Raw genomic sequence first — 14,143 nt, forward strand, 5'->3', positions numbered from 1 at the left:
ATAAAATACTCATGACGGAAATTGAAGAAGACAGAAAGAAATGGAAAAACGTCCCATGCTCATGGATTGGAAGAACAAATATTGTGAAGATGTCAAAGCTACCTAGAGCAATCTACACATTCAATGCAGTCCCTATCAAAATACCATCCACTTTTTTCAAAGAAGTGGAACAAATAATCCTAAAATTTGTATGGAACCAGAAAAGACCCCAAATAGCCAGAGGAAGGTTGAAAAAGAAAAGCAATGCTGGCGGCATCACAATTCCAGACTTCAAGCTCTATTACAGAGCTGTAATCCTCAAGACAGTATGGCACTGGCACAAAAACAGACACATAGATCACTGGAACAGAACAGAGAGCCCAGAAATGGACCCTCAGCTCTATGGTCAACTAATTTTCAACAAAGCAGGAAAGAATGTCCAATGGAAAAAAGTCTCTTCAACAAATGGTGTTGGGAAAATTGGACAGCCACATGCAGAAGAATGAAACTGGACCATTTCCTTACACCACACACAAAAATAGACTCAAAATGATTGAAAGACCTAAATGATGAGAAAGGAGTCCATCAAAATCCCAAAGGAGAACACAGGCAGCCTCTTCGACCTCAGCTGCTGCAACTTCTTCCTAGAAACATTGCCAAAGGCAATGTTTTGCCAAAGGCAAAAATGAACTATTGGGACTTGATCAAGAAAAAGGCTTTTGCACAGCCAAGGAAACAGTCAACAAAACCAAAAGACAACCGACAGAATGGAAGAAGATATTTGCAAATGACATATCAGATAAGGGACTAGTATCCAGAATCTATAAAGAACTTATTAAACTCAACACCCAAAGAACAAATGATCTAATCAAGAAATGGGCAGAAGACTTGAACAGACATTTTCCCAAAGAAGACATCCAAATGGCCAACAGACACATGAAAAAGTGTTCAACAGCGCTCGGCATCAGGGAAATCCAAATCAAAACCTCAATGAGATACCATCTCACACCAGTCAGAATGGCTAAAATTAACAAGTCAGGAAATGACAGATGTTGGTGGGGATGTGGAGAAAGGGGAACCCTCCTACACTGTTGGTGGGAATGCAAGCTGGTGCAGCTACTCTGGAAAACAGTATGGAGGTTCCCCAAAAAGTTGAAAATAGAGCTACCATACGACCCAGCAATTGCACTACTGGGTATTTGCCCCAAAGATACAAATGTAGTGATCTGAAGGGGTACATGCACCCGAATGTTTATAGCAGCGATGTCCACAATAGCCAAACTATGGAAAGAGCCAAGATGTCCATCGACAGATGAATGGATAAAGTGTGTACACACACACACACACACACACACACACACACACACACACACACAAATGGAATATTATGCAGCCATCAAAAGGAATGAAATCTTTTCATTTGCAATGACGTGGATGGAACTGGAGGGTATTATGATGAACGAAATAAGTCAATCAGAGAAAGACATGTATTATATGATCTCACTGATACGAGCAATTCTTAATCTCAGGAAACAAACTGAGGGTTGCTGGAGGGGTGGGGGTGGGAGGGATGAGGTGGCTGGGTGATAGACATTGGGGAGGGTATGTGCTATGGTGAGCGCTGTGAATTGTGTAAGACTGTTTAATCACAGACCAGTACCTCTGAAACAAATAATACATTATATGTTTAAAAAAAAAAAGAAGATAGCAGGAAAGGAAGAATGAAGGGGGGGAAATCGGAGAGGGAGACGAACCATGAGAGACGATGGACTCTGAGAAACAAACTGAGGGTTCTAGAGGGGAGGGGGTGGGGGGATGGGTTAGCCCGGTGATGGGTATTAAAGAGGGCACATTCTGCGTGTAGCACTGGGTGTTATGCACAAACAATGAATCATGGAACACTACATCAAAAACTAATGATGTAATGTATGGTGATTAACATAATAAAAAAAAAAGAAAAAATCTAAAGTCTGTGCAGATCCTGTCCCTATCTCCCACTTATATTGCCTTGATTGATTGTATACTTTTTTCTCTGTGCTTATCATTGTCTTCAAAACTCACTTTTGGGGCTTTTCAAGATATAAAATAAATGTCTTCCTTCACAGAGGCATTGGAATGGCTTCTGCCTGGTTCATGGGAGTACTACTAGTTGGGAATCATTTCAAATTATGTTTGAGTTTAAAGTTACCTGGCCCACTCAGAGTTTGGTGCTCAAGATACAAAACCACTTAAAGACTGGTTTGTGGTCATGACTTCTTAATACATTTTTTTTGTCCTTTTATTTTCCTATAGTCCCTGAATTTGTGGTTGGGTTTAGTTCTAGTTCTCCCTTATTGTGAAGATGTAAGCTTCTGAAGTCCCACCTTAATGTAGGGTTTCCTACAGGATTCTCCAACTTGGATGGGCCCTTGGCCTCATCTTTTACCTCTTTTGCTCCATGAGCTACTATAACAAAGTGTAAGGTGTTGGATACTTTCAGGTCAAAACTACCTTTTTCTCTCCAAAATTCATTAATCTCCGGATTGAGACTTTCTCCTAAGCTTTGGCCTTGCAATTCATCTTCTGACAACTTCTGTATTTTTAGATGTATATTAAAGACACACACACACACACACGATCTTTAAAGATCCATCATCAATGAAGTGATAAAAGGTATTTTTTTTAATTTATGAGGAAAAAACCCTTTATTTAACAATAAAAAATTTTCAACAGGAAGGCTAATTACAATAGTGTTATTCCTAGGAACAGGAAATCTCTGAATTCTTAATGTATTAATGCTAAGTATACTTTTTCCTATTGAATTTATTCTTTTTCACTCTCCAGGTGAAATAAATTAAAAAACCAGTGTGCTAATAGCACAATGTTAGACCTGGAATTAGTCTGACTCTGGCCTTTTATGCAAGCGACTTCATTCATTTTACAATTCAAATGTCTTTGCCTGTTAAATGGAGGTAATACTAAATTATCCTCATAGCCCTTTCTAGCTCTAATTTATCAATCTATAGATGCTCCCACATTCACTTTGGCCACTTATAATAGACCTTATTAAATAATAATAGCCCACTTTCCACTGGCACAATCTTTCCATAATAACAATCCAGAGCCACTCACTACCAATTGACTGGAGATGGCATAAATCCTATTTGTCATCCCTATTCTTATATATATATATAAATGACATCTTTTGAAATATGGTTAAACAACTTTTCTACTGTGTTATATCCTTAGTTGCTTTTCTAATAGTTGTAATAGACTAAGAATTAGAAAATAACTCCCTAAAAGATCATTCTCATTTTTCAGGATTGTAGAGAATTAAAGTGCAAAATTCATATTCCTCCTTGAAAAACATAATGGAAATCATCAGATAAAACAAACAAAAGTATTCTCAGCTCACTGTAAAAGCATTCTATTAAGAATAGTGCAAATAAGTAAAAGACAACTGATAGTGTACTTCAGGTAGACAATAAAAATTTAATAGTAATATCATAAAATAAACAAACATATAAAAATCAAGTAGTTAGTTTTGGATGTTAGAAATAATATACATAATAAAGTTAGCCTAGTACTGATAGTGCTGCAAGATAAGATTTTACTGTTCAAATTACAGATTATGCCAACCAGACTGCTATGTACTCCGGTTTCAAAAATTATGCTTTTATTACTAAAAGCATCTGGACTTTAGATATCTCTAATGAAACCATGTAATACCTGGCACATTGCAACTGAAGATGTGTGACCATCATTTTAATGACCATAATGGAAATAAAAGAGGCAAACATTACCCCCGCTCTGGAATGCTAGTTACCCAAACTGTCACAGTGTCAAAATAAAAACAGTTCCTTTTTCTGTATTGCCCTGGAAGCATATACATGAAAGTTAAAAACAAAAAGGGCAACTTTATGATATATGCTACGTCAATGCTGAAATTCATAAACTGATTTTTCAATATAATATTCCTGATTCTGGTCCTTAAAAAGGAAAAATTAACGAACTTTTTAAATACCAGGAAATACAATTTTGTTATTTTCCATAATCAAAGTTTTCAATGATTTCTAAGACTGACCTCTACAGCCTGTTCCACTGAGCTGGTTCAGGAGACACACTGGTTGAAAAAAGATGGAAAATATAAACTTTAAGGCTAAAAATTCCATCTTCAAAATGTAAAGATTTAAATAGAGCCCTTGACAAGGTTATTTAATACCAAATTGCTGGATACGAAAACATGTAGACAGAAAAAAAGGTCATGCTTAAATACTTAAATGAAAAACCATAGGCAAGTCTTTCATAACTTAAGTAATTCTCTCATCTTAAAGACATTTGCTCAAAGTAAAAGTTACCTTACTGCATTAGTAAATCTTTTTCAGAACCATTAAGTCCAGCTCTGGATCAATGTCTCTTATGCTTTGGTTGGATAATTTAATAAAGTATATATTCTGTAGGAGGTTACTATAGAACTCAGTGAACAAAATAAAATAGGTAAAATACTAGAATCTTAATTGAAAAATGGCATGTTTCTCCATCTTTTTCATGCAATCAGCATGCCCATCTTAAATCTGGTATTTGTAGAAAATTGCTACATTTCCCCCTGCAGCTTGTTTTTCTGATGAGCCAAATATAAATGTTCTCATACAGTTGAGAATTAAAGAATGTTCTGATGATTATTCATCATTATCTGTGAAAAAGAAAAAAAAAATTAGTTCACTTCATTGCAAATCAAACTGTATCTACTTAGTAAAAAACTAATTCTTTTTTACGGTAAAGGAAAAGAGCTTTAATGTAATTTTAAGTGTAGTTTTTATTTAAGATCACTTAATATTATTTAATATCACATACTTGGTGTAAAATATTCAAACAGTACAATGAATAAAGTGGGAAACAAAAATCATCTATAAGCCAAAGATGGCTAATGTCAATAATTCCATGCAAATAACAAATTTTGAAAAAACTTTCAAAATCTAACTTTTTAATCGCATATTTCCTCTTTAATGCACACAACGGATGGAAGAATAGATAAATAAGTAATAAAGCAAGATTATAAAATGTAAGTGGCAGAATCTAGGTGCTGGGTATATGGGTGATAAATGTAAAGTTCTTTCAACTTTTACATATGATGAAAATTTTACAATATGTTGAGAAAGAATGAATCATGGATATGCTCCATGTCAGTTTCAGTGGCTGCATAGTATTTTATTTTACAGATAAGGCATAATTAAATTAACCATTTCCACTTATGTTGGTTGCTTCCAATTTTTCTTTATTCTAAAAAAAAACATAGTCGAATGAATTAAACAGACTGCTTGATTTAATCCTACACAGCAATCATGATCTTCCACACTCGAGCAAAAGTGATCTTTCATTAAAATCCAGTTGGCTGTACCAACTTGCATTCTCACCAACAGTGTAAGAGGGTTTCTCTTTCTCCACAACCTCTCCAACATTTGTTGTTCTCTTGCCTTGTCAATTTTTGCCATTCTAATTGGTGTAAGGTGGTTATCTCAAGGTGGTTTTGATTTGAATTTCCCTGATGGCTAATGATGATGAACATTTTTTCATGTGTCTGTTAGCCATTTGTAGGGCCTCCTTGGAGAAGTGTCTGTTCATGTCTTCTTCCCATTTTTTGACTTATTTGTTTTTTGGGTGTTGAGTTTGAAAAGTTCTTTATAGATCTTGGAAATCAGTGCTTTGTCTGTAGTGTCATTTGCAAATATCTTCTCCCATTCTGTGGTTTGCCTCTTTGTTTTGTCGACTGTTTCCTTTGCTCTGCAGAAGTTTTTTATCTTGATGAAGTCCCAAAAGTTCATTTTTGCTTTTGTCTCACTAGCCTTTGGAGATGTGTCTTGAAAGAAGTTGCTGTGGCCGATGTCAAAGAGGTTACTGCCTATGTTCTCCTCTAGGATTTTGATGGATTCCTGTCTCACATTGAGGTCTTTCATCCATTTTGAGTTTATCTTTGTGTATGGTGTTAGAGAATGGTCGAGTTTCATTCTTCTGTATATAGCTGTCCAATTTTCCCAGCACCATTTATTGAAGAGACTGTCTTTTTCCCATTGCATATTTTTTTCCTGCTTTGTTCAAGATTATTTGACCATAGAGTTGAGGGTCCATGTCTGGGCTCTCTATTCTGTTCCATTGGTCTCAAAATGTTTCAAATAGAAAGGTACAGAGAGCAAACCAATGAACACACATGTACCCAATACTGAGAATTAATAAAAGTTAATTTTGGGTCATATTGATATGGGTTATTTTTTAAGAAAAACATATTACAGATAGAAAGTACCCTTTTCCAATCTTGTTGTCTTTTCTTCTTGCCCAAGGTATTATCAATATCCTAAACTGATGTGTATCTTTTCATGTTTTTTTTTACTTTTATTGCATATATGCACACCTAAATAATATTGCTTTTAAACATTATATAAATGGTTCTCTGTCCTACTTATTCCATTCATCATATTTGTGGGGCTTATTCATAGTGATAGATGAAAATTTAGTTCATTTGTTTTAGCTGCTATAGAGAACTTCATTACATAAACACAGTACAATACTCTAAAATAAATGTGGAAGGAAGATCTACAGGCGTGGACTGCCAAGATTGATATTCTACACGAGGACTTGGTGGCCTTTGCCATTCTACCATTGACCACAGTTATAATCCTTTCCCCCTTGTGGAGGAATTTTTTAGGAATAATGTAAAAAAACTTACACATTTTACTAGTTGTATTTGACTTCTGACTCTGGACAGTACTTAGCTATGGACTAAATGGCATTAATTTTCCTAATAGCTGCAGTTGTAGATGCTTACCAAACCTATATTCTAACAGTATCAGGCAGCTGAAGAGAGGGGGCCATCTTTTGAGGACTCAGATCATTTTCAGTAAAATAAAACAGAAATGTATTTTAGATAATTTTCTTTTTAACATATTTCTTAATGACAATGATAGCACTTTTGGGTGAGCTAGATATAATTTACCTATCCTCTCCCTTCATTAATCTCCCCCTCACCTAAAAAAGAATATCAAAGTGTGTAAGTGCCATATGTAGATCACATGGTTTAATTATTATCCCCTAATGTGGCCTAAAAGAACAATCTATAAGACAACTAGATCTAGGGTCTAAGTATTTCCATTAAGAATGACTTTGAAATAGTTATTCTAAATCCAATCACTGTCCAACATTTAACTGTTTTAGGATTAACAATACAAAAGAGCAATTTATTCATATAGTTCCATATACATTTTATAACCAGTTTAGTGAGTTTATATATTAGTATATATAATTTTTACATTATTAGTAAGTTGCAATGTTTTAGGGGCTTCAGTGAGATATTTTTAAAAAGGTTTCCAAAGGAAGCATTTGACTAACTGCTTTATACTTTTTCTAGGCTAAAGGAAATACTGATAGGCTTTATGATACAGAACCTCAGGGTCCTCATTTCCTTCTGTGTGATACAAAATTTGTTTGAAATTCTGATATTGTTTTTTCTTTTTTTAGATTGAAGACTAACAGATACACAATATTGTAATACAATACAGTATTAAGTGTACAACATACTGATTTGATATTTATATGCACTACAAAATGGTCACAAGGTCTAGTTATCATCTGTCACTGTACAAAGCTGTTACAATATTAACTATATTCCCTATGCTGTACATTATATCCCTTGTCTTCTTTTACAACTGAAGACTGTACCTCTTAATCCCTTCACTAATTCCATCCATCCCCCCCATCCTCCCTCCACTTCGGCAACCACCAGTTTGTTCTCTGTATCTATGAGTCTCTTTTTGTGACTGTCCTGTTTCTTTTGTTTTTTGGGTTCCACATGTAAGTAAAGTCATATATTTCTCTGATTTATTTCCTGTAGCATAATACTCTCTAGGTCTATCCATGTTGTTGCAAATGGCAAGAATTCACTCTGTTGGCTGAGTAGTATTCCATTGTGTATATTTGCCACATCTTTATCCATTTATCTATCTATGGACATTTAGTTTGCTTCCATATTTTGGCTACTGTAAATATTACTGCAATGAATATATGAGTGGATATGTCTTTTTGAATTAGTATTTTTTTTTATTTTTAAGTAATCTCTACACCCAACATGGAGCTTGAACCCATAACCCAGAGATCAAGAGTCGTATGCTCTACCAATTGAGCCAGCCAGGCGCCCCACTGATTTAGTATTTTCATTTTCTTTGGATAATTACCTAGAAATGGAATAGCTGGATTGTATGGCAGTTCATTTTTTAATATTTTGAGGAACCTCCATACTGTTTTCCATAATGGCTGCACGAATTTACATTCCCACCAAGAGTTCCCTTTTCTCTACCTCCTTGTCAACACTTGCTGTTTCCTGTCTCTTTCATAATAGCCATTCTGACAGGTTTAAGGTGGTATCTCTTTGTGGTTTTGACTTGTATTTCCCTGATGGTGAGTGATGTGGAGCATCTTTACATGTGCCTGTTGGTTATCTTAATGTCTTCTTTGGAAAAATTGCTATTCAGGTCCTTAGCCTTTTTTTAATTGATTGATTTTTTTTCAATATTGAGTTTTATGAGTTCTTTACATATTTCAAATATTAATCCCTTATTGAATATGTCTTTTTTAAATATCTTCTCCCATTCAGGAGGTTGCCTTTTCATTTTGTTGATGGGTTCCTTTGCTGTGCAAAAGCTATTTAGTTTGATGTGGTACCCCTTGTATATTTTTGCTTTTGTTGTCCTTGTCAGAGGAGACAGATCCAAAAAAGTATTGCTAAGACCAATGTCAAAGCGCTTACTGCCTATGTTTTATTCTCAGAGTTTTATGGCTTCAAGTATTATTTTAAGTCTTTAATCCATTTTAAGTATATTTTAATATATGGTGAAAGAAAGTGGTCCAGTCTCATTCTTTTACATGTAGTTCTCCAGTTTTCCCAATGTCACTTAGTGAAAAGACTGTCTTTTCCCTGTAATTTCTTGCCTCCTTTGTTGTAGGTTAACTGAACATATAAGCATATAAGCATGGGTTTATTTCTGTGCTCTCTATTCTGTTCCATTGATAATATGTGTCTGTTTTTGTGCTAGTTTTGATTACTACAGCTCTGCAGGATAGTTTAAAATCAGGGAGTATGATATCTCTTCGTTCTTCTTTCCCAAGACTGCTTTGGCTATTCAAGGTCTTTTGTGCTTGCATATAAATTTTAGGATTATTTTGATAGGGATTGCACTGAATCTGTAGATTGCTTTGGGTAATATGGATATTTTAACATTTTTTTTAAAGATTTTATTTATTTATTTGACAGAGAGAGACACAGAGAGAGGGAACGCAAGCAAGGGGAGTGAGAAAGGGAGAAGCAGGCTTCCTGCAGAGCAGGGAGCCTGATGTGGGCCTCGATCCCAGGACCCTGGGACCATGACCTGAACCAAAGGCAGATGCTTAACAACTGAGCCACCCAGGCGCTCCTGGATATTTTAACATATTAATTCTTCCAACTGATTTTGAACAGTATATCTTTCCATTTATTTGTGTCATCTTCAATTTTTTTCATCAATGTCTTATTTATTTCAGAGTATAGGTCTTTCACCTCCTTGGTTAAAGTTATTCCTAGGTATTTTACTCTTTTTGATACAATTATAAATGGGATTGTTTTAATTTCTCTTTCTGCTAGTTTGTTATTAGTGCATAGAAACACAACATCTTCAATTTCTTTCATAAGTGTTTTATAGTTTTCAGAGTACAGATCTTTTACCTCTTTGGTTAAGTCTATTCCAAGGTATCATATATTTTTTTTTAAAAGATTTTATTTATTTAATTGACACAGAGAGAGACACAGTGAGAGAGGGAACACAAGCAGGGGGAGTGGGAGAGGGAGAAGCAGGATTCCCACTGAGCAGGGAGCCCGATGTGGGGCTCGATCCCAGGACCCTGGGATCATGACCTGAGCCGAAGGCAGACGCTTAACGACTGAGCCACCCAGGCGCCCCGGTATCATATGTTTTTTGATGCAATTGTAAATGGGACTGATTCTTTAATTTCTCTTTCTGCTGCTTTATTATTGGTGTATAGAAATGCAACAGATTTCTGTATGTTGATTTTGTATCCTGAAATTTTACTGAATTCGTGTGTATCAGTTCTAGCAATTTTTTGGTGGAATCTTTCGGGTTTTCTACATGGAGTATCATGTCATCTGCAAACAGTGAAAGTTTGACTTCCTTGCCAGTTTGGATGCCTTTTATTTCTTTTTGTAGTCTGAATGCTGAGGCTAGGACTTCCAGTAATATTACTCAGCCATAAACAAACAAACGAAAAGAAATCTTGGCATTTGCAACAACGTGGATGGAGCTAGAGTGTATTATGCTAAGTGAAATAAGTCAGTCAGAGAAAGACAAATACCATATGATTTTACTCATTGGAGGAATTTAAGAAATGAAACAGATGAACATAGGGGGAGAAAAAGAGGTGAACCATAAAACATATTCAACTACAGAGAACAAACTGAGGGTTGTGGTGGGGAGGTGGGTGGCTGGATGGATTAAATGGGTGATGAGTATTAAGGAACACACTTGTGATGAGCACTCAGTGTTATATATAACTGATGAATCACTAAATTCTATTCCTGAAACTGTTATTACACTATATGTTCTAACTAGAATTTAAATAAAAACTTGAAACTAAAAGATAGAGAAACACAACTGATTTCTGTATATTGATTTTGTATTTTGCAACTTTCCTGAATTCATTTATTCTTTTTTTTTTTTTTTTAGGTTTTATTACTTGCCAGAGAGAGAGAGTGTGTGAGAGCACAAGCAGGGGGAGTGGCAGGCAGAGGGAGAAGCAGGCCTCCTGCTGAGCAGGGAGCCTGATGTGGGACTCGATCCCAGAACCCTGGGATCATGACCTGAGCCGAAGGCAGATGCTTAACCGACTGAGCCACCCAGGCGTCCCTCATTTATTATTTCTAATAGTTTTTGGGTGAAGGCTTTAAAGTTCTCCTCACATAGTATCCTTTCATCTGGGAAAAGTAACAGTTTTATTTCTTTCTTTCCAATTTGGATGCCTTTTATTTCCTTTTCTTGTCCAACTGCTGTGGCTAGGATTTCCAAAACTATATTGAATAAAAATGCTGAAAGTGGGTGTCCTTGTTTTGGTCCTCATCTTAGAGGAAAAACTTTTAACTTTTTCACCACTAAGTATGATGCTTACTATGGGTTTATCATATAAGGCCTCTATTATATTGGGGTACCTTCCCTCTATATCCATTTTGTTGAGAGTTTATAGTATAAATGGATACTGAATTTTATCAAGTGCTTTTACTGCATCTACTGAGATGATCATGCCTTTTACACTGTGTTTTGTTAATGTGGTGTATCACATTGATTGATTGGTGAATACTGTATTATCCTTCCATCCCCAGAATAAATCCCACTTGATCATGGTGTATGATCCTTTTAATGTATATAATTTTTTTCTTTTTTTTTTGTAGTGTCTTTTTCTGATTTAAGTCTCGGGGTAATGATGCCCTCATAGAAAGAGCTTGGAAACATTCTTTCCTCTTCAATAATCTGGAATAGCTTAAGAATGACAGACACTAACTTTTAAAAAATGTTTGGAAGAATTACCTGTGAATCTGTCTGGTCCTGGACTTTATTTGTTGGGAGGTTTTGTTTGTTTTGTTTTTTGTTTTTACTGCTTCAATTTTATTATTGGTAATCAGTCTGTTCAAATTTTCGATTTCTTCCCAATTCAGTTTTAGAAGACTATTTGTTCTAGGAACCTATCCATTTCTTCTAGGTTTTCTATTTGTTGGTGTATAGCTGTTTGTAGTAGTCTTTTATGATCCTTTGTATTTCTGTGGTATTGGTTATATTTCCTTCATTTCTGATTTTATTTGGGCCCTCTTTTTTTCTTAATGAGTTTTGCTAAAGATTTATCAATTTTATCTCTCAAATAGCCAACTTTTAGTTTCATTAATCTTTTCCACTGTTTGTTTAGACCCTATTTTATTTCCTCTGTGATCTTTATTATTTCTTTCCTCTACTAACTATGGGCTTTGTTCTTTTTCTAATTCCTTGAGGTGTAAGCTTAGATTGTTTATTTAAGCTTTTTCTTGTTTCTTGAAATGGGCAGGTATTGCTATAACCTTCCTTCTTATAATTGCTTTTGCTGCGTCCCATAGATTTTGGAGCATTGTGTTTTCATTTTCATTTGTCTCAAGGTATTTTCTGATTTCCTCTATCATTTGATCCACTGGTTGTTTAGTAGCATGTTGGAGTCTCCACGTTTGTGTTTTTTTTCCAGTTTCCTTCTTGTAGTTGGTTTCTAGTATCATACCATTGTGGTCAGAAAAGATGTTTGATACGATTTCAATCTTCTTAAGTTCACTGAGACTTTTTTGTGGTCTAACATATGATCTATTCTGGAGAATGTTCATATGCACTTGAGAAGAATATTCTGTTTTTGGATGAAATGTTCTGTACATATCTATGAAGTCCATCTGGTCTAGTATGTTGTTCAACAGTCAATATTTCCTTATTAATTTTCTGTCTGGATGATCTACCCATTGATGTAAGTGGGGTGTTAAAGTCGCTACTATTATTGTATTGTTGCCAATTTCTCCCCTTGCATGTTAATATTTGCATTCTGTATTTAGGTGCTCTTATGCTAGGTGCATAAATATTTATAAGTGTTATATCTTCTCATTGGATGGATCCCTTTATCCCTTCTTTGTCTCTTTTTATAGGCTTTGTTTTAAAGTCTATTTAATTTGATAAGTACTGCTTTTCTTGTCATTTCTATTTGCACGTAGTATCTTTTTCTATCCCTTCACTTTCAGTCTGTGTGTGTCTTAACATCTGATGTGAGTCTCTGGTAGATAGCATACAGATGGGACTTTTTTAAAAAAATATACATTTAGCCACCCTATGTCTTTTGAGTAAAGCATTTAGTCTACTTACTTACAGGTATATATTTATTGTCATTTTGTTGTTTTCTTGTTGTTTCTGTAGTTCTTCTCTATTCACTTCTTCTTTTCTTGCTCCCTTATGATTTACTAATTTTCTTTAGAGTTAAATTTGATCTCCTTTTTCTTTATTTTTTGTGTATGCATTACAGGTTTTTGGTTTGTGGTTACTGTGAGGTTCATATATAACAACTTATGTATATGCCAGTCTATTTTAAATTGGTGGGTATTTAATTTTGAATACCTTAAAAAGCACTGCATTTTTACTCCCCCCCACATTGTTTAAGTTTTTGATGTCATACTTTATTTTACATTTTTTTGCTTAGTGTATCCCATTAGTAATTATTGTACATTTAGTTGATTTTATTACTTCTATCTTTAACCCTCATACTAGCTCTATAAGTCATTGACTCACTACCTGTCCTATATGTTTGCCTCTACCGGTGTGATTTTTTTAATATAATTTCTTATTCCTAGTTATGGCCTGTCTTTTCTTTTCTTTGTAAAGCTGACTTAGTAGTGATGAATTCTTGTAACTTTTGCTTGTCTGGGAAACTGTGTATCTCCCCTTCAATTTTGAATATTAACCTTGTCTGGTAGAATATTCTTGGTTGTTAGTTTTTTTTCCTTTCAGCACTTTGAATATATCATGCAACTCTCTTCTGGCCTGAATAATTTCTGATAGTCCATGAGGGTTCAGCTGATAGTCTATAATGGTTCCCTTACATGTAACTATTTTTCTCTTGCTGCTTTAAAGATTTTCTCTTTATCTTTCATTTTTGACATTTTAACTATTATGTGTGTCTTAGTGTGGTTCTCTTTGGGATCATCTTGTTTGGGACCCTTGGTGATTCCCGGGCCCAGATGTGTTTCCTTTCCCCAGGCTAGGGACGTTTTCAGCTAGTCTTTCATCCTTTCTTTTTTTAAAAAATATTTTACTTATTTATTTGTCAGAGAGAGAGAGACAGGGAGAGTGTGAGCACACAAGCAGGGGGAGTGGCAGGCAGACGGAAAAGCAGGCTCCCTTCTGAGCAAGGAGCCCAATGCAGAACTTGAACCCAGGACCCTGAGACCGTGACCTGAGCCGAAGGCAGATGTTAACCAACTGAGCCACCCAGGCATCCCAGCTATTATTTCTTCAAATAAATTTTCTGACCCTTTCTCTCTTCTCCTTCTGAGTCCCCTATAATGTAAATGTTAGTATGCTTGATGTTGTTCCATAGGTCCCTT

General features: G+C 35.2%; 1 protein-coding gene across 11 annotated transcripts in view; it reads right to left on the reverse strand.

The window, feature by feature from the left end:
* Positions 1-3,430: 3,430 nt before the first annotated feature.
* NEK1 (NIMA related kinase 1) overlaps positions 3,431-14,143 on the reverse strand; it is a 215,923-nt gene continuing 205,210 nt past the window's right edge. For all 11 annotated transcript variants that reach the window (XM_073892483.1, XM_073892490.1, XM_073892491.1 and 8 more), the window contains one exon: positions 3,431-4,651. In XM_073892483.1, the coding sequence (XP_073748584.1) occupies positions 4,638-4,651 (14 nt within the window). In that variant the 3' untranslated portion in view covers positions 3,431-4,637. The remainder of the gene's footprint in view (positions 4,652-14,143) is intronic.

This window comes from Callorhinus ursinus, unplaced genomic scaffold, assembly GCF_003265705.2.
Source record: "Callorhinus ursinus isolate GAN/ISIS: 27379988/994484 unplaced genomic scaffold, GSC_fseal_2.0 scaffold4, whole genome shotgun sequence".
Taxonomy (NCBI): domain Eukaryota; kingdom Metazoa; phylum Chordata; class Mammalia; order Carnivora; family Otariidae; genus Callorhinus; species Callorhinus ursinus.